The sequence below is a fragment of the Dama dama genome, chromosome 11, assembly GCF_033118175.1.
Source record: "Dama dama isolate Ldn47 chromosome 11, ASM3311817v1, whole genome shotgun sequence".
Lineage (NCBI taxonomy): Eukaryota > Metazoa > Chordata > Mammalia > Artiodactyla > Cervidae > Dama > Dama dama.
This window is the reverse complement of record NC_083691.1, coordinates 18,820,099-18,840,669: the sequence shown is the minus strand read 5'-3', so window position 1 is coordinate 18,840,669 and position 20,571 is coordinate 18,820,099. Positions and strand designations below refer to the sequence as shown.

At 44.8% G+C, this 20,571-nt stretch overlaps 1 protein-coding gene across 3 annotated transcripts in view; it reads right to left on the bottom strand.

The window, feature by feature from the left end:
- GRHL1 (grainyhead like transcription factor 1) overlaps positions 1-20,571 on the bottom strand; it is a 53,059-nt gene extending 32,488 nt beyond the window's left edge. For 2 of the 3 annotated variants that reach the window (XM_061154803.1, XM_061154804.1), the window contains exons 1-8: positions 20,425-20,571; positions 17,160-17,346; positions 14,582-14,652; positions 11,784-12,171; positions 10,642-10,718; positions 9,071-9,227; positions 8,242-8,353; positions 7,155-7,249 (exon numbers count right to left, since the gene is read on the bottom strand). In XM_061154803.1, coding sequence (XP_061010786.1) covers positions 7,155-7,249; positions 8,242-8,353; positions 9,071-9,227; positions 10,642-10,718; positions 11,784-12,171; positions 14,582-14,652; positions 17,160-17,346; positions 20,425-20,444 — 1,107 coding nt within the window. In that variant the 5' untranslated portion in view covers positions 20,445-20,571. Of the gene's footprint in view, positions 1-7,154; positions 7,250-8,241; positions 8,354-9,070; positions 9,228-10,641; positions 10,719-11,783; positions 12,172-14,581; positions 14,653-17,159; positions 17,347-18,570; positions 18,671-20,424 lie in introns of those variants that run through there. The other variant, XM_061154805.1, reaches the window with a different exon arrangement.

Genomic DNA, 20,571 nt, shown 5'->3' with positions numbered 1-20,571 from the left:
TGCCAGCAACGTGGGGCGTCTCCCCAAAGACAACACAAGGGTCTAGTCATCGCCCCAACTGCAGCCACAGCGCTGCCTTCCCACGCCGCCCACATGTCAGCTTTGGTCTCTGCAACAGATTGCAGAGAGCTGGGAAAAGTCCCAAAGACAAAGAAAGAGAAGGACAGACAGAGAAGCTTCCTGGAGGCACCGGCGGGCCGTCTTCCCTCTGTCACATCCTACAAGCAGGGGCTGGTGAACCTAAGGACACTTGGCAGAAACAGAGGCTGGGCACCTATTGTCCCAAATAAACAGAATGATTGTTTGAAATGCGACGATCTGGATGCAGGTGTGAAGCAAGGCAAACACGGACCACAAGCCAGCATCTCTAGTACAGAGCTCAGGACCGGAAGCAGATGGCCACAAGGGCAGGGCAGGCTTGGCCAGCAAGCTGACTTCCAGTCAAAATCTAGAATTAGACATTGGAACTTTTCTTTAAAAAGCTAAAGAAAAAGTGCCTAACTGGGTAATTAATATAGAGTCCACTTATATTTACTAGCAGATTTGGAGTCTCGCATGAAGAAGACCTGCCTTATAAAAAAAAAGAAAACCTTAACTCCCATGTCCTACACTGCCCCCAAATCTCTATTCCAGGTAAATTCAGTTACGACTAATAATGTCCAGGCAGAGTCAATCCTCTCTGGCTGAAGTGACAGACTCAGAATACCACTTGAGATGGAATTTCCAGGAAGGACCCAGGAGCAGGTGGGTTAAGGTGACAAGTGTCAGAGAAGAAAGCTCGAGAGACAAGTTCACAGATCGTGACCGCGGCAGGGCGGAGGGAGGGGGAAACTCTGACCCGCCTCGCTCCAGAGAGACGGAAAAACAAGTTCAAGTGACAGCACTTTTTCATAGCGGCTGACACGGTGCCTCAAACCCGTTTCACAAGAGGCAGGTTTCACTACCAAACCGAGGCTTTCTTCAGCTGCCAAGTGTCTCCCTCGTCCAACCAAAACCATCACGGCCTGGCCCTCACCCGCAGGCGTGTGCGGCGATGAACATGTGCTTTTGTTACCTGCAGGTTCGGAAGGCCCACCGGGAATCGGCGCATTTGGTCTCACCACGGGGCTGACCTCCTGCCTAGACACTAGGATAACACGTGAAACGCTTGCAGCCCAAGCCCAACAACCCTCGCTCTAAAAAGAGAAACCTCCCTCGTAGTCAGACCCAGGGCGGTCTCTTCAGAGTCAGCTTTCCAACTGCAAAGTCAAGAATTCATCCCGTATCAGCTAGTGAAAGGCATTCCCCACACATTTCCATTCCGGAAAAATTTCTCATCACTTTCAGTTCTGATCAAACCACAGCTCAAAGACTATTCATTCCCTGTAGTGGAGAGTGACCTTCTGGGACCAACATTTTTTATCTTTCACTTTAATAAACCAGTACTTTCCAACTGCATGGAGTAGAAGGAGGGTCAGCTCAGAAGCCCCTAGGCTCCCTTGGTTCCTCTAGGGTCTAAAGGCAGGATGCTCAGAGAGTCCAGCCCGCATCTGGCTAGACTCCTTAAGTCTCGTACCTTCATTTAAAAAGTAACAATGCTTCCTGGCTTCCTCCAGTATTTAGGCCAGGGAAGATACACTTGTTTGAAATCTCCTGCCTACACTTAATTGCAATCGCAAGTAAGACATCTGACTCACCTCTCCCGCCTCCCGCCCATTCACACTGGAAATTTCAAGTTGAGAAACAAACCAAACCTGCCCCATGCTTAATGCAACCAGGGGTGGCAACACCTTCTTTTACTGGAGCGCTTGCTGGGTGCCTCACCAGGATGGAATCCCTCTAAATGCAAGCAGTAGGCTCAGTCCAAACAAACTAAAGACTACTCTCATGATGAATTCCAAATATTATGCTTAGATGAAACAACAAACTGTTATTACACTCATAAACCTGCATCCCACAAGCACACACAGAAAGCCTTAAGTTCAAGTCACCAGCACGGGTCCACCCCTCTGTCATCCCGCGGCAGGAATGCTGTAGCCCTCTGCTGAGACAGGGCACAAAGGGAAAGACCTCCGTGCTCCAGCCCAACCCAGGCTCTCGGTGCTCCTGGGGGGCTCTGTGCTCCACTTCAGTCCTCTTTACTTCATAACATGAGCCTCTCGGTGACACAGAATACATTCAGCTCAGAAGGACAACCCAGCAGAACGCCTTGGCGTTTCTCCTGAGAGCTGGCACATTAGAATTCAAAGCACACAGCGCTCTCCCACGAGGGAGAGGATGCTCCGATCTGGTCCTGTCTCTTATCTGCGGGCCCCGGCCCTGCCCCGAAGGTGAACCGGGCAAGGGAACTGAACCAGGAGGAGACGAATGGCATGTTGAAACAGGCTCTGACCACCCCCCTCCCAGAGATGAGATCCTGCTACGAGGAGAGGCAGGCACAGCTCCATCCGCCCGTGAGAGCCCTCCTCCCACCCGACCCCGAGCGCCTCCTCCTGCGGGTCCGATGAAGACATCAGGAAGCATGGCCCACAGGACGGACTCTTCCGAGTCTTCGGGTGGTTTTCAGCCATGAAGGCAAAATCCAAGAAAGAAACCCGAACTCCACACCTACTCCTCCTCTGACGGTGCTCACTCCAGCAGGAGCTGAGGTGTGTGTCTGATGGCAAACTCTTCACTGTTAGCGTTTAGAAGGTGAAATTGTGTGATCGGCAGCTGCACCCCAACCCACCTGGCAGTAAGGCTTTAGAAGTCACCTCTGGAAAAAAACATGTGAGATAGTCCACCTCCCTGGAGTTTCATCACATCTTTAAAAGGTATGCTCCATACCCAGGAGCTCAGAGCACATATAGACGATCAAAGCAACCCTGAGCTCTGTTTGCAGTGGCTCCTGTGTTCCTTCCCACTTCCTACACTGTCCAGTTAACTATAACCCAAGTATGTCCTGTCTCACCAGCACGACCCCTTCCTGCCAGTGGGGCTCCGCTGGACGCCAGGCTCCCTCAGAACTGGCTGTCCTGTGTCACTTAATTCCATACGGGGGATTTTTGGTTTATAATTTCCACTCCTCTGGAGGCAGACACCACGCATCCAACAATCAGTATAAACTGTTTCCTTGTAGCAAAAGTGCTCTACTTACCAAGGCAATCTGTATTAGTGAATCCATAACGCCTCTCTATTAATAATTAGGGTTGACACTTTTAGATGTCTCCCCCTGCCAGGACCACTTCCTGTCCATTTCAAGGTGTAGATGCCTGCCTCCTTGGGTGATCTCACCTGGATGACAAGCAGCAAACGTCTTCCCACCTGGAGGAATGAGCGCCTTTTTCTGGGTACTGGGCAGGTGGCAATGCCCGCTAGGTGCCAACACAGGGAAGGCCCCTCAGCACAGTGCCGGGCCTAAAACTGATACTTAGACAAGTTAATTCTCTCCCCCTAACTTCTTTTTTCCTCTATTTATTTTAGATCTTCGGGCTTTGAGAGGCCCTTACTTCGTATCACTATCCAAATCTCAATGCTCTTATAAACTCCTAGATCTATAGTCCAAGCAAAAAAATTAAACCTTGTTCCAGGACATGAAGGCTATCCAGAACGACTCACTTGACTGGAAACACGGAAATTGGTGCAGAACAGATAACCCCAGCCAATAAGTTATCTGTGTCTCCAAAGTTCATTGGTGAAGTTTCATTTCCTTAGAAACATGATGCTATATTTAGGATCTCAGGCCACAAAAGCCCATTTAACCCCAATACACCTGAACTACACCACCAGTGTTTTCAGCCAGGATGGAGCACTGGGCCATGGGCACAGCAGGTGGCTGGATATTTGGAGGATAAAGTTATGAATTCTTGGAACTAGGGGCAAGGGGCACAGTTGGCTTTGGATGAAATCTTTACAGAGCCCAAGTCTGTGTTTATCTTCCTCCCACATTCCTTTACATCTCCCCGCGACCCCTGCAGCAATCTCCTAATCCTCCAGGGACCACTGCCCTCCTACCTGACAAATTCTAAACTCCACCAGAGCGCCCTGTTTTAATGTTTTGCAGGGAACCTCTTCTCCCTACCAAAATTACCTCAAGCATATGATCTCAGTCATAAATCAGGAAGGAAGAAATCTGATGAAGTCATTTCTCAATGAAGTGTGAATGCCAGACAAACTTTAATTTGTCTGGGTTCTCCTGACTCTTGAGAAGATGCATGGCTACCTAAACAGACCTAACTTTGTGTGGAGTACAGAAAAATGAACGAACTGGGTCTAGACACAGGAGAGACCAGGGCTGCCACGGGGGCTTGTTTCTAAGACATTTCTGCTTTTCCAAGCAACTTCCTTTTCCCCTGATGTTCTGAAGTCTAATAAACTTTGTTTAAATATAAATTTCATAATTTCTTTGCATTTCCATGGTAACAGCAAGTACATGCTTACATTGGTAAGCGAAGTATGGACAGGGACAGGAGAAGATGAGTCTAGCTTAGACAGGGCTTTCCCCAAACTAGAACCTAAGCCAAGGTGCTCAAGATAAAACCGGATGAGTCCTAAAAGCAATCATCCCTGAAGAGCAGTGGAATCTACAGAGAAGATGCTCATGTTGACCCTGGGCTAGAACTCTGGTCTTACTCCTCCTGGCGTGGCAAAAAGGGTATATGTTAGGTATCTTTTTTAAAAAAAGTCAGGGGAGAAAGGAATGCCACATGTCTCCAAGAAACCCTATGTTTGTTGGGGAGAATGAACTGGAATTAAGAAGCAACAAACATGCATCCCAAATCAGAACAAGAAAGTGGGATGATTTCAGAAACTGAAGTTCAAAAAAAGCCACCTGTACAGAAGTCTGCATGTCCATCTGTTCACGCTAGTTACCCTGGGGCATCCATTACTTCAAGTGTAAAGACAGAAAATATTAACTTGGCCAGGGGAAGCAAAACATCTACAGACTTCATTCCAACAAACGCTTGAAACTGATGCCTGATACCGCTTCAAAAGGCAGCAGCCTCATTAAGAAACGACACCAGCACCATCCAGGAGCTGGCAAAGGCTGAAAAAAATCAAGTCCGCGCAGGGGTCTGGAAGGGGAAATGAAACTGAATTTACCTACATCAATTAACAACACTATTAAGACTACTTAGGGACATGCCTCTGACAATACTTCTCTTTAATACAAACATGCTGAAGGCCTTCAGAATGAAACCAGCCATTATCCCCACCCGTCAGCTGGGCTTTCATTACTCCCACCCTGAAGAGTGACATAGCGAACAAACAAGCCGCCCTGCCCACACGCAGGGCCTTTCCATCAAGATCTCCCTGCACCCCGACAAGCGCCTGCTGAGTCCCGATGACACCCCAACGAGCTGGCCACCGCGAGGTTTTCATTCTCCAAGGGGAATGGGGTGGGGGGGAAACTGAGTCAGTGAATCAAGGGACCAACCCGAGATCACAGATAAGTCAGAAAAGTGAGTTCAGGACTTAGGGATGCTTGATCAGCTCCTTCGCAATTTCCTCACAGTCCTTCGTGATCAGGACGGACTTCCCTGGTTCAAGGACAGAAGCACCCGGGGGTGGGTGGGCAGGGGCACAGGGCCCACTCTTCCCATAGGCTGCCTGCACACCGAGCCCTATTATGGCATCTCATTTCAGAATAACTGCAACAACTATATAAAGTGGAAAGTTCATTTTCCCTTCTACTAGCTTCTCTGCAGTGTTTGTTCCAAACTCTGGGATAAGCAGCCTAAAGACGTTTGCACAGGCTGGAGGTGGTCAGCGGGAAAACCTTGGGGCATCTACAAGAACTTAAGCTTCCTAACAGACTGGGGGACCCCACTGACTATACCCTGCACTCTTAAGACGCACCTTTACTTTAGACAATAAGAAAGGAAAGCAATTGTAGTACAAACTTAAAACGGGTCTCAAGAATCCAGTCAGAGGATTTTTTACAAGCAATAGGGTGGGAAAAATTAAACTCTATGATATTTAGTACTTACTGTAGTGTCTTACTCCGCAACTGCTAAAGTCTTGTTGAATAAATAAAAGAGAAGTTGAGAAAAAACAGGAAGGTGAGGATAACTTCAAAGGTGGACCTTGATAGAGAAAAGTATTCTTACTACTGCCACAAATATTAAGATCAATCTTACGTTAACAACTGCCCCAAAATTCATGTTTCCACTGTGTTACCTGAGCTCCCAAACTTTAAAGCAATGAAAAGAAATAGTGGAACACTGTTCAGTTCAGATGCTCAGTCACATCCGACACTTTGCAACCCCATGGACTGTAGCACGTCAGGCTTCCCTGTCCGTCAACATCTTCCAAAGCTTGCTCAAACTCACGTCCATCGAGTTCATGATACCATCCAACCATCTCATCCTCTGTCGTCCCCTTCTCCACCTGCCTTCAATCTTTCCCAACGTCAGGGTCTTTTGCAATGAGTAATGATTAATATTTTATACTAAAAGAAAAGAAGGCTGTGGGAAGGGCAGGAATCATTTTAAAATATACTTAGTTTTTCACAAAAGGTACTAAAACTTCCAAATGACCATCTGAATTAGAGGCAGTTCTTCACTTGTCAAAGCCCAAGAGAGAAGAACCGTAATTAACCAAGTTGCCTTCACAAGGCATCAACATGAGACAGAACCTGCTGATGACAACCTATAGAAACTCCCCCAGCTTCATAGCCCTGTTCCGACAACCCTTACAACATGCCTGGAGGAGGAAGCAGAAATGGATTAACTCCACTTCACAAAGGAGGAAGCAATGCCCAGGCTGAGGAGTCCAAACTGAAGCCGGGTGGTGGCTGCCAGCCCTGCCAGGGCCCTGCTACCCAGGACACGGAGGGTCCACCAAGACTGTATTTTGGGGAGGAAGAAAGAACAGAAAGGGGAGAGGGATGGTTTTAGAACATCTGGGAAGATGCTGTGCTTCCAGAAAATGTGCACTAATGAAAAGGCAGAAAGTGAGACCCAGCTGGCTACAGGACGCAGGGACAGGTCAAGGAGGGGACTGTTTATTCTCCTGGAGTCCCGTCCTGCTCCAAGCCCCTCAGGACCACGGCTGTGACCTGCCTTCCTAGCCCCGCCTGGTCTCCCTCCTCCATAGCAAAGGAGTGAAAACGAGAAAAACTGCACACACAAAAGAAAAAAAACAGCTGTGAAATCACTAGGCCCCTCCCACTCCTGCAGGAGCTGGTAACCTACCTTTGCTTCATCGTTAATGTCCCAAGTGAAAGAAATGGCATTATAAGCGATCTCCTCAATGTTGCTAATGGTATTGAAGCTTTCTTTGTAGTCAGCTGGGTGAGGGATGAGAGAGAGAAGTCATGATTTCCAGTTTCCAACGTGAGATTATACAGTTATTATACAATGAGATTATACAGTTCACTGTAAGGTTCAGCTTTTCATATAATCATTGTTGGATAATTTAAATTAATATTTTGTTGGGTTGAAAGAAGTTCAAAGAAGGTAGAAAAAGAATCACAGAATCTTTTTCACAGAGGCAAGCTTAGATGTATTTAATTTTATCCCATTCTGTCAAAATTAGGACATTTAGGTCTAAAAGGTTTAAATAACTGTCCCAAGGCCACAGAACTAGTCCAGAGAATCAAGACTGGAACTTGATTCTTTTTATACTTCTGAAAGAGAACATGAACACTTCCAAAGGCAAAGAAAAGAAGTAACTCAAAGATTAAGAGCTGTTCTGTGACCTAGACAGTGGTTTCACATGAAGGTCATGCTCACTTCAAGAACAGGGTTTTCACTAAGCTACTTGACAAAATACGACATGTGTGGGTCTGCTGTTGTACCGCGAGTGATGATGAATCTTTGGGTGTATTTACAGACAGAAGAGACTTGCAATGCAGCTCAGCGTGCAACTAGCGAAGATAGTATGTGTTACTGCACAAGAGCAGTATTTTCTTTTACTTGTTGGTTCTTTACCTCCACCTTACAATTATCTCCAAAAACTTCAGAATGTCTTAAAGCATCATCCCTCAAAAAGAATCTGTAGGCTGCAAAGCAAGACGCTCTTCTGTGAGCCAGGCTCCGCAGCTCCGGGCCCCGGCGTCACGTGGGAAGCCTCTGCACGGGGCACCTGTCCTCATGAAGGAAGTAACGTTAAGAGCACCGATTCCAGGAGGCCAAGGACAGGGTTTGGAAGGGAGCAGTGGCTGGCAGAAAAATTCAAATGCGTTCGGCAGGAAGCTGATCACTGCCAAAAATAACTGGATTTAGAAAAGTCTGGACTCGAGCGCCTCTGGGAATGGAAGCGAGCTCCGGGGCTCCTTACCTATGTCAATACACCTTTGTTTTGCCGTGTGCTGCCGTGAGTGCCAATATTTCCAGTGCCTCAGCTGGTCTTCTCTGCTCTTGTCCTCAGCAAAAACCACCATGATCACACTCTGGGAGAGAGGAAACGTTACCAGGTAAAGACACTATGGGCTGAGTATCTTTCGGAAAACCTAGTTTTTTGATTTTGCAGTGAATTAAGACGGCAATTTTATGATACAAATGAACTTACAAAACAGAAAGAGACTCATAGACTTAGAAAACGAACTTCTGGGTGCCAGGGTGGAAGGGCGGACGGATAGTTACGGAGTTTGGGAAGGTCATCTACACACTGCTATATTTAAAATGGAAAACCAATGAAGACCTACTGGAATTCTGCTCAGTGTTATGTGTCAGCCTGGATGGGAGTGGGATTTTGGGAAGAATGGATACATGCATATATATATGGCTGAGTCCCTTCTCTGTTCACTTGAAACTACTACAACATTGTTTTGTTTTCACCACAACATTTTTATTTGGTTATGCCCTAATACAAAATAAAAAGTTTAAAATAAAAAAAATTTTTTTAATTAAAAAAAATTTATTTTGAAACTGAAATTTTTTGAAATGAAATTTCATTATTTTGAAATGAAAATGCAATTTCATTATTTTTAAAATTTATTTAATTTTTTGGCCACCCTGTGCGGCACGCAGGATCCCTCTTCCCTGAGCCTGGATGGATCCCAATCCCCCTGTAGCGGGAGCATGGAGTCTCAACCACGGGGATCTTAATTTAGATCTACCTCAGACCTGGAAATAATGAGCTCCAACTGGCCCAGGGCAGGACTCACGCGGACTTTGCTGATTGGGTGGTGGACGCCCTCGTTGCCGCTCACTTCCTTCAGCGTGACGGGGTAGAACTGGCCTTTGTTCAGGTACGTCATGGTGCTGTCTCCTGGCTTCTGTCGGAGCGATTTGGAGGCTTCCAGGGTGTATTCAAAGTTGTTCCTAGAATACAATAAAAGTCACAGACCTCTAATCTACCCCCTTGGAAGCTTTCCCTATGCCTGAGCTCAGACGTGAGATGCTGCAGTGTGGATGCATGCACACAGCAGGTGAAACATCCCAACTGACAGCATCCTGTCACCACCGGCATTCGCTGATCTTCCCCAGATCACCTCAAGCAGCCCAGAGGTCCTCCTAGATGTGGGACTACAGACCACCTCTAGAGAACCTATGAAGCCATGTTAACAAACTAGGGGTTTGGAGGCTGAGGATACTAAAGCTACGAATGAGTGACAAGCACTCTGGAAGATCTCACAGGACATGCTGCCAGCCCGGTGCTTACCCAGCAAGGGTTGCAAACAGGAGGCTGGCAGGCCTCTGACGAAATCTGACTTGGCCCATGTAGCACTTTTTTGATGTTTTTACCTATAATTTAAATGTCCTCGGATGGTACTCCATGGTCCTCTACATTTTCTATTATTTTCTAGCCCCACCTATATATCCCCCTGAAGCTGTTTAACAACCCAGTCAGGCCGGGGGTTGGCACATTTTCCCTATCTTTATAAATAAAGTTTTACTGGAATGTTGCCATGCCCTTTGATTCTGTATTACAACTGCTTCTGTGATACAGCCCAGAGCTGGGCAGAGCTGGGCAGTTTCGACAGAGGCCGTATGGCCCACGTTGCCTGAAATATTTGTTATCTGATCCTTCAAAGAAAATGCCTGCTGACCCCTGCATCTCAGGTCCTGAAGGGACCAGAGTTTGTGACTTCTGGACCTTGAGGCAGGTGTGCCTTACAGATTCCTGTAAAATCCGAGACTTTTAAATAAAACTTTTATTTTAAAATACAGCACTCATAAAAATGCATAAAATGAAATTACAAAATGAAATCCTAGACTCCTAAAAAAACCTGAAGATGTTTTTATATAAAGTTGAAAATATTCATATTTGCAGAGTGAGATGCAATTCCATGATGCATAAAAGAGGTTGTCAGCCCAGTAAACAGTTGGCTTATAGTGAGACTAATAAAAATACAAAAGCCTTTATCCACTTGATGCTATCCCTAAATTCTCACAGGATTATATACTTTTGGAAACAGAAGGGACCTCAGATCTGATTTAATCTTTCATGTCTTCTCTGAGATTCCACTCCACTACATCACATAAAGAAACCAAAGGGAAGGAAAAGCACCAACACCAAGCATTAGGGAAACGAGAAACACAGTCAAGAGATCAAAAACGAGTGCACTAAAACAAAGCAAATGTCCTCCAGCGAAGATGTCACCACACTAACTGCAAGAAGGTAGAGTTGAAAGCCGCCAAAAGCCACCTCTGATTTTTCAAGATCAAATTAATAATAGAAAGTTAAGTCGCACAAGTTGAAAGTTAAAAAATCAAATTGAAAGACAACTATTACCCAGAAACACTGTCAAAAACATAGTCCTCTGAATTCATGCCAGGCATCCGCAGACTGAGATCCGAGGGGAAGAAAACCTGAAATACCAATGTGATAAGCCACAAGGATGTAACTGGTGATCAGGCTCACCGAAGACCGACGTCGGGCACAGCAGCAGAGTCTGTGGCTTAAGGCAACCCACCGCGCTTTTAAAACTTGTCTAAGACAAAAATTTTAACTCTACAAAAAATTTAAAGAGAAAATTAGAAAGAAAAAAATGTCTATTTTATACGCCACTTGGTCAAACTAAGACAATCTATGTAGGTGCTCCCACTAAGCGCTGCCTTCTCTCTTCTCCCACCCTTCCCACACATCCCACTTCTGCCCAAACTCTGGGGTCTACACCCCAGATCTCATGACCCTTAGGGGTCAGCTCCACCACTGCACCAAGTTCCGACAACAGTACCAGGCTGGCACTGTGGCTGGCTGGAGCAGGGCGCCTTCTCAGGAAAGGCTACTGTTCTATTCACTCTGTAAGCGGGGAGGGACTCTCTGACCCCACCATGAGTCATTAAACACAGTTCCAAACATCCTCAGTCCCTGACTTTGACCTGAGTGATGTGTTTATCACCCTGAAACCCTCGGAAGTATTGGAAGTGATGGGTAAATGTCACACGGTGCATTTGTCATTGAGATCTACCTGCTCCCCGACAATACTGCCAACCAAGAAATATGAGGCAAATACATGATAACTCCTTTTATATTAAGACCGGTTGAGGGGAGGTTGATTTGGCTGAGGACCAAAGCCAAAAACAGACTGTGAGGCTGTGTCTGTTGTCTGTGGAAGATTATGTATGCGGCTTTCCTTCTTACTCTCCAGCAAAGCGCTTGGTTGAAATCATAATTGTTAACTTAGCTGCTGGTAAGATTAGCCATGTGCCCTTGATAATAATTTCTGGTTTTATAGGTTTAGTTTACAAATTATACCTGTGGATCTTTTCTCTTAAAAAAAAAAAAGAAAAGAAAAAAAAAAAGAGAAACCTGTTTTGTTCCCAATCCACTCACTTCAGGCTGAGTTTCAAGCTTACATAACAAGGAAGAGGTGGAACCCAATACTTAAACAAACATGCAGCGTCTTAGGAAGATGCTTGCGTTTCCTGTACCTCCTGAACGCCTTCCTTGAAGGTCTCTGAGAAGGTAGAGTCTGGAGTGCGCCTTTGCGCGTTGGGGGGTTGAGCGCCGGAGCCAAACTGGTCAGCGTTCAGGTTCCGGTCGAAAACCACTACACGCTCCGTGGGCTCGGGGTGATACACTGCTGGGGGGATGCCCACAGCGAAGCCGTGGGGCTGGCTTTCCGTCTTGATGGAGTGGGTGGGCATCGCCGCGATGGAGACGGTGACCGTGGTGTCGGGGGCTGTCAGATGTCCTCTCTTGTCGATGCCCAGCTGGTTGCCGTGGGGAAGGACGATGTTGAACGGCACGTTCTTCAGCACCTGCACTCTGTTTTCGCCAGCAGAGATGAGGGGCTGCTCCGTCACGTTTGGTATGTTTCTTTAAGGAGAGAGAAGCGTGTTTTCAAACTCAGAGCTGATACAATTCCGGGACAATTTTAATTTTCCAAATGGCACTGGGCTGTTGGGTCCTGGGCAATAATAATAACCACACACTTGGTAGAAGCCAAATGAATAGGCAATGGCATGATAACCCATCACAAGAGAAAGGAAAAAGCCCTCTAGTTACAGGTCAAAGCACTGAGTAAAACTTCATTTGGAATGCTGAGAACTCAGAGCTTTCCTCTATTATATTTTATTTCCAATAACCCCCATAAAATTGTCATATTTTACTAGCAGTCTGAAGCTACACTCGTGATTAACTGCAGCAGTATAGGCTGGAGGTTAAAGTACAGATGCCAGAGTCAGACAAGGTAGATTCAAGATCTCTCAGTAACTACATGCTCATCTATAAATGAGGATAATGACGGTACCTATCCTCACAAGGTTGTGATGAGGATGAAAGGAGAGTATGCTGAAAAGCGTGCAGTGATGCCTGGCACACGGGGGCCCACACCCGTCAGTTTTCCTGGGGGCTTCCGGGATGGCTCAGCGCTTGTAAAGAATCTGCCTGCAGTGCGGGAGACCTGGGTTCGATACCTGGGTGGGGAAGATCCGCTGGAGAAGGGAATGGCTACCCACTCCAGTATTCTGGCCTGGACAATTCCATGGATAGAGGAGTCTGGTGGGCTACAGTCCATGGGGTTACTAAGAATCAGACATGGACTGAGCGAATAACACTTTCGCTTTCACCAACCCCACCCCCCTCCACCCCATGATTATATTGAACCATCATATACATCAACATAGAGTTACTTTTGGCTCGACAAATATCCTGGGCAATATAAGATGATATTTAGCTTAGGGTAAAATTCATACATTTTGAAAGTTCCCTCAAATCATACAGGCTTATACTTACAAGGAAAAAACAATTTGGTAAACTGGCAGATTTCAAGATCAATAACATATTCAAACTTAAAACCATAAATTCACTCCCATGACTATTTTAAAGAAATTTCCTTAGAGAAAAAGAAGAAAAAAGAAAAAGCTATCTAGAAAGTTGTTCATTAAGGCTTTGTAACAGCAAAAAATCAGATATAGTCCTGATACTAAGGATAGCTAGGGTCTGATTTAAAATAAAATACTCCAGCAAAAATAAATAAAATTTAAATATTAACTAATTAGAAAGTTGGAGAAAGGGAAGAGTAGATCAAACAGATACCAGTCGATCCTAAAGGAAATCAACTTAACTATTCATTGGAAGAACTGGTGCTGAAGCTGAAGCTCCAATACTTTGACCACCTGATGCAAAGTGCCAGCTCACTGGAAAAGACACCAATGCTGGGAAAGATTGAGGGCAGCAGGAGAAGGGGGCAAAAGAGGATGAAATGGTTAAATAGCATCACTGACTCAATGGACATGAGTTCGAGCAAACTCCAGGAGACAGTGAAGGACAGGGGAGTCTGGTGTGCTGCAGTCCGTGGGGTCACAAGAATCGGACATGCCTTAGGGGCTGAACAACAGCAGCAACAAGGATCAAACAGCAGGAATTAAGCTGATAACAGTTGAAGCTGAGTATCTATTGGCTTATGCTACTTCTCTACTTTTGTTATGTTTGAAAGTGCCTATAACAAAAAGTAAAAGATAAAAGCTATAAGCCCTTTTCCAAATTATGAAGACTAAAACAGCAATGTAGAAAAACTTATGTAACATATTAAGTAGAAGAAAATCCTACCTGTGAATACAACCACAACCACATAAAGTGCACCTGCCTGCCCAAACAATAAACAAATAAACTGTCAGCAGAGTGGGATTCCAAGTGATCATTCTTTCTTCAAAAATGTTTCATTCTTGTACTACTAATAGAACTCAGAACAATTTAAAAGATATATTTAGCTTTTTTCCCAGGTCTATAAAGTCAAGACTTAATTTTCTGAAAGTTTTAACTTAAAATATTTCAAAAATAACCTCGATAGGCATTTGGAATACAGCTGAACATACTCTATTAAGTTTCACATAGGTACTTATTTAAGGTCACTGGTGATGACTTTTTTAAATGGACCCCTGCCATTGCCTTAAGTCACACTGTTCTTAAGAGAACCTAAAAGACAAATAAGGAAACAGTGCAGTCATGTTGTTAATAATGAAAAAAAAAATCCCTTTGGATGAGGAGACAGTTAATTGTTTTTGTTTTCGAGAAAAGAGAACTTCTCCTACAGAAACTGGTGACTTCTCAGTAACAGAATCAGAGTAAGGGGCAGATCAGTAATGAAATCTGTGTTCAGATATAAAGAGTCCAAATTATCCATGTCTTCCTCTAGTTCCTGTTCACTTAAACAAGCTCTTGCTTTAACTTTCACAGAAACCAGGAATTTGTAGCATACTGTTCCACGCTCTGTCTTAAACCTTACCTTTTGCTATGGTCCGGCTCAGGATGCTCAACATCTGCCTTTGCTGCTGATGACCTTCTCTCTCGCGGAACCTGAGATATCAACACACAGGACCACAATTTAGTTCTCACTCCCAAAGTAGAGACACAATCCCTACTTTTTAGTAAGTGCAACCCTTCAGGTGACTATGGACTGCCTACCGAACCCCAGGCTCCAAGGAAGCACAATGAATAAGAGAGTGTCTGCTCTCCAGGAGTCCACAATCTGGTCACTGGGTTGATATGCAAAAACCAGCTTCTATTCAGTTGCCAAAGAAACTCAGAACATCACAAATCTACTTTGTCATGAAGTGTGGGTTTCATCTCTTAAGAGAAATACCTCTGGTCGGGCTTTGCCCATTTATCTATGTAACATGACAGAGAAGAAGTTACTGAAAAGACACCCAGGCTCTTTGAGCATTCTCCCTGCTCTTCTCTGCTACCCTTCCTTTCGGATCAAATGCAAAATCAAAGGCATCAGCCACATTAACAATTCACTCCAAGATCCAAAAGGTGGCTCCAAATGATACATTTTGTCAGAGACGCTGGGATTCACAATGTCTATCACTCAAAGGACAAAGCAGACTCTGTTGGGTCTATTCCTTTTTCGAGTCTGCTTCTCTGCACAGGGGAGAGCAGGCCAACATTAGTGGATGTCCTGCAGACATCAACCCAACTGAGACTTCTCTGCAACACATACTCCAAAAACTAAGACGTTTGAAACTAGTTTTCAATGTAAAAGTAGAAACTCTATTTCTACATTCTTATTTTACCCTTACAGGCAGAATGAATTATTGTTTCTGGTAGTAACAACGTGTTTTTTAAGCTTTACCAAGGTTATTATGGAAAAATGACTGAGGGGTACATCCCCTTGTTTCAAAGAATTGAAACAAGTAAGTCAGTTTTTAAAAAAGGAAAATAAGTAACCGGACATCTGTTGCAAGAAGGCTGACATATAGTACTACTAAGACTGCCACCCTTGATGGGCAGACATGAGGATTTATCTCCTTCTAAGATGTATAATACTTTCAGGACCCTTTATTTAAAACACACGCACATAAAATCACCGCAACTAGTGTTATTCCACAGGTTTTTCTGGCACTAAACTTGTTGGTTTCCTCCCATTCTCAAGTTTCAGTTAAAAATATCTAACTTCAAACTTCATAATTAATACTTAAGAACTTACAGTTTCTATACTGAGTCAATAAAACAAGCCACAAGAAGAACAGATATATGAGTTCTACTTCAAAGGAAACTTTTGTGGCTACACTTCCCAGGCAAAGTTTCTTCTAGCATCCTTGGTTACTATGTAAGTTTCCATTCCTATCTAAGGGGGAAAAAAAACCTTATCTCATTCCCTCAAACACAACAAGCTGGACACATGGCCTTACATCAGAAAACAGAGCTTTGGTTTAGGTTCCCCCTCCCCACCCAATTTTGATAATCAAGCTATCTTCTTTGCTTTTTACCCTGTGCCTTTTTTGTATTCCACAAAGAATACAGTGTCAGAAGGTAACAAAGAGCTGGAAACTGGTGAATTTGGGTGAAAGTATCTGAGAATTAGCTATCTTTTTATTTTAAGTTTTCTACAGGTATGGAAGTTTTAAAGACAAAAAGATGGTGAAAATAAACTGTAATATATAGCCATCCCTGCATGTGGGTTACTGGTTAAAAAGGATGCCACAGTGAACACAGCAAGCAAAGCCCCGCCCCCAGGAGGCAGCATGGCATACAGAAGAGGGGGCCTGGCATAACCCGAAGTCCTGGCTGCACATACTAGTCATGTGACCTGAGAACCTTATTTTTTATCACCCGCAAAATGGGGATAATGGCACAGATCTTGCAGGGTTCCTAGAGGGATCAGAAACAACATGCATTCTGGTAACACGTCTAGCACATCTAGTATAGGTAATCGGTAGGTGGTAGCTAGTATCACTGGGCTAATGATGACGACACAGACCAGGGGTGTCAATCCAGACACAAACACCAGGTAAAGCCTCAGGCAGAGGACAGACTGCACTGAATTAAAACTAATCCAAACCTCAAGGAACAGACAGTAAAACACATCCTGAACCTTAAACTAGAAAATCTAGAAAATATGAGTTTTTTTTTTTTCCCCCAAGAAATCTCACAATCAAATCAAATCAGATGCCCGCAATACCATTTAGAGGAAAGGAAACCACGCGGACTACCTAGGAAGAAAGGGCTAGCACACGGGCAAAGGGAACCCCTGTCCACTCTAGATGGTGATAAGAGCTACCTCTGAAGAAATGATCGACCTCATTAAGGCACAGAGAATTTCTTCTTTCGCAGTAACTTCACCTTTCAGATAGAGCCAGAACAGTTGGCTACTTCATACATTTTAGAAACCACCTTTTGATTCTGTGATTGTAGATTTTCAGCTTTGAACCACAGTACGTCAAAGCACTCATTAAACTATTTATAGTCACTACAGAAGCAACTTGCATTACAGTCTACCAGCAAATTACTGTTTTATATGCTGTTGGATCAAGTGCACCTTGGACAGTAGTTACGGGGTTCTGAAGAGCAAGCAAACCCACCTTGTAGTAGTCATAGAGCAAGCCCAGCGCGGCAGCACTGTCCTCATCACCATTGATACTCATCATCGCTTTGGTTGCTGCAGTGAGCGGGTTTTCCAGGAAAGACTTCCAGGCTTCATCCTCACTAGTATAGGAACGCCGCTGTGAATAAAGTGCTTCATTCTGAAGAACCAACACTGGCCGTTTGCTTGGGAGAGATTTTTTTAAAAAGAAAAGAAAAAAACAACATATATGTGTGTGTGTGTATATATATATATATCACATCTTCTTCTATGGCAAATCATCATAAGCTAATTTTTGAAAAAGCAAACAGCCAATTCTTGATTTTGCAATAAAACAGTCCACTGTTTCATCATTTCATCATTAGTAAAGTAAGTTAAGACACGATCAGAAGACAACCCACTTAAATGTAGCCCAATGGGTCACCCAGGAAGATGTACAATATTTAGACAGCCAGGGAACCTGCAGTTAACCTTCACGTGGAACCCAGGACACACAAAAAAACCCCACTAAAACCAAAAGTCAAAAACTCACTCCAAGAAAATGTGAAGCTATTCAAACGCTTTACATAAACAAACACAAGGACAAAGTAAGGCCAAGAACATGCACTCTCCTCAAACACAGGCACTCAGGACTGTCCCCTCCAGCAGTACATCCGGTTCCATCCTCAAGCTGCTATACTGCTATTTCCCTCCTTCTCTGGGTGATGCCATGCCTCAAACTACCAACAAGGGGGAGAGAAGGGGGGATGGAAGGAAGAAGGGATAACTTGGTTTAATCCTCGGGGGTATATGAGAAACTTAGAATATTCTACTGATTACCAGCAGATTGAGCATGGAATGTGGCCAAAGGGGACTGTAAACCAATAAGGAGACACAATTTTCTGGCTTGGGAGTTCACTGTTTATCTTAGAGATAAACACTTAAGAATCTACAATAATAAATGAAGCCGCTGGACAAAAAGAGATTTTTTTTTAAGGAAATAAGATTTTTTTTTTTTTAGGTTGGGGAATCTGTCCTCAAAAATCTTTCCTGGTTTTTCACTTGGGGCAAGAACTGCTTCATATTAATGCTGTAGTTTGGTGGGAAAAATCCAGAACATCAACAGAGAACTTTAGTAGAGTCTTATAGAAGATTTAACTTAAAAGAGTAAAGCAAACATGACTGATTCCAAAAACCTGAAATGTAAACAGCCTCAACAACTGCTCAGTTGGCTCTGTTGAGTAAGTCAATAAAAAGAAAAAAGTGGAAAACTACCTCCAGCAAAATTAAGCACTTTTTTTCTTGAAAAAAAAAAAAGTTTAAATATTCAGAACTACTCCGAATTATCACTATTCTAACAAGCAAATTAAAAGAGCTATTCTCATTGTAACACACAAATGAAATATGTAAATTGCCTAAAGGTGACCTACCTACTCTAAAAGTGAATGTAGAAAGACTGATTATCTTCTCAAGTAATCAACAAGGTTAGGGTTTGGCAGTCACCTAGGCCCTTTAAAAACAGAGATTCTGAAAAAGGAGCGGGGGAGGAAATCCAACAACTTAATTCATCCTCAGTCAAAATTAAATCTTATTTCAAGGAGTGCACATTTGGTAGGAAAAGAAATCTTGAAGGTGGTATACTATTTTAACACAAAACAAACACAATGGGTTGTTCAAAGTGCATGTTCAGTTTAAAAATGAAGACTTCCTACAAATCTCAAATTTTACAAAAAATTAAGAATATACAAAGGGGTATTCCTTGTGCCACCAGGAGGACAGAACAAGAGCTGCTGAGCCAGTGGTACCCCGGGATGACTCTCTGGGGTCTTGCTAAGCTGTAATATTAAGAGTGTAATAGCTACTTCCAGAAGACTATATGGCAGCACTTGGCTCATTCAGTTCTCCTCATGCTAGTTCTTCAGCTTCCCTTCTTCTCCCACCCCCATCCCAAATCTGCACAAGCAACAGAAAATAAATATTTCTTTGCAAATGATTTTGTGTGTGATCACCCTGAAGGTGTCTTAAACTATTTCCAAACTGTGCCTCAGGCCAAAATTTTAGCTCTGGAAATATGCCTTATCTAAACTATAAGTCAAGAAATAAACACGAAACCAGCTGCCTTTTTTAGTCTACTTCCTCATGACAGTCCCTAAAGGCTCATCACTGCCCTCTCCTTGAATTATATATTTTCAAGCAATAATTTATCTGCATACTGTACAACACAAGGTTAAGTTATTCCACTTAAGCTGTTCCATACATAATACTATCTAAACCTCTCCTCCAGAAAAATAGCACCCTTACACAAAATGATTCTCAGCAAATAATTACAAAACTGGGAGAAGTACTGCTGTGCCCCGGATTCACTGATCTCAAATATAACTGATTGGTTGGGTGCGACTTGCATTTTTTTCTGAACAATTTTATATTTACAGAAAAGCTGCAAAGGATATACAGAAGCGTCCCTCGCCCGGTGTCTCCTAATGTTAACGGCTTACATTACTGCCTTACAGTTTATGAAAACATTTCTTCAATCACGAGCTCCATGAAAGCATTATTAGTAAGGACAAAGCTTCCTAGTTTACCACCCTGATTTCAAAGTCTCATCCTTCTTGATATTTCTGAGCATTTTTAATTACAGCAATCTGTAATTACCACCAATGATGCAAGCGGCAAAAGAACTCCAACAGCAATTTTCTCACTCACACAGTCAGCCAGGGGAAAAAAAGAGAAAATGCCAGGACACCCGAGCACTTCAACTTTTCCCTAGATCTCTCGGTTCCGAGGTTCTAGCAGGCGGCCGAACGACACGGTTGAGCGACGAGAGACTTGATTACCTGAGAAGGCTCCCCTTTTGCAGCCGCGAAGCGCGTCCCAAAGAGCAAAGCCGCCCGGGTTGGGGGCGCGGGGGCGCGAAGCCCCCGCGCCCCCCTACCCCGGGGAGCAGAATCGGGGCGCGCCCGAGGGGTGGCCCACCCACCCCAGACCAGGACCCCGAAGCTGCGGGCGGGGTGGGGGGGTTCCACTCCGGAGAGCAGGCCCGCACCCCCTAAGGCAGGGGTCTCCCCCTAGGTGGGGGGGGGGGGGGCTTTGGAGGAACAAAGGCAGGGCGGGGGTGCGGAGAAGCGGAGTCCGCGGACGGCGAGCCGAGCGCCCCCTCCCGCCGCCGGGCCCCTCGCCCCCCGCCCGGCCTCCCGGCAGGTGCGGCCGGCCAGCCGGCCGGCCGGGCGGACAGCAGCGGCCCCGGCTGCACGGCCGGCCTCGCGGACGCCGGCGCCCTCACTCACTTGTCGTACTCCTGTGTCATCGCGCTCGTTCGCCGCTGCCGGGCCGCAGAACTGGACTTTCGGGTTGGGACAGTACACCCGATCCGGGGGGGAGGAGGTGGCGGCGGCGGCGCGGCGGCGGCGGCGGGTCCGGAGCAGCGGCCCCGA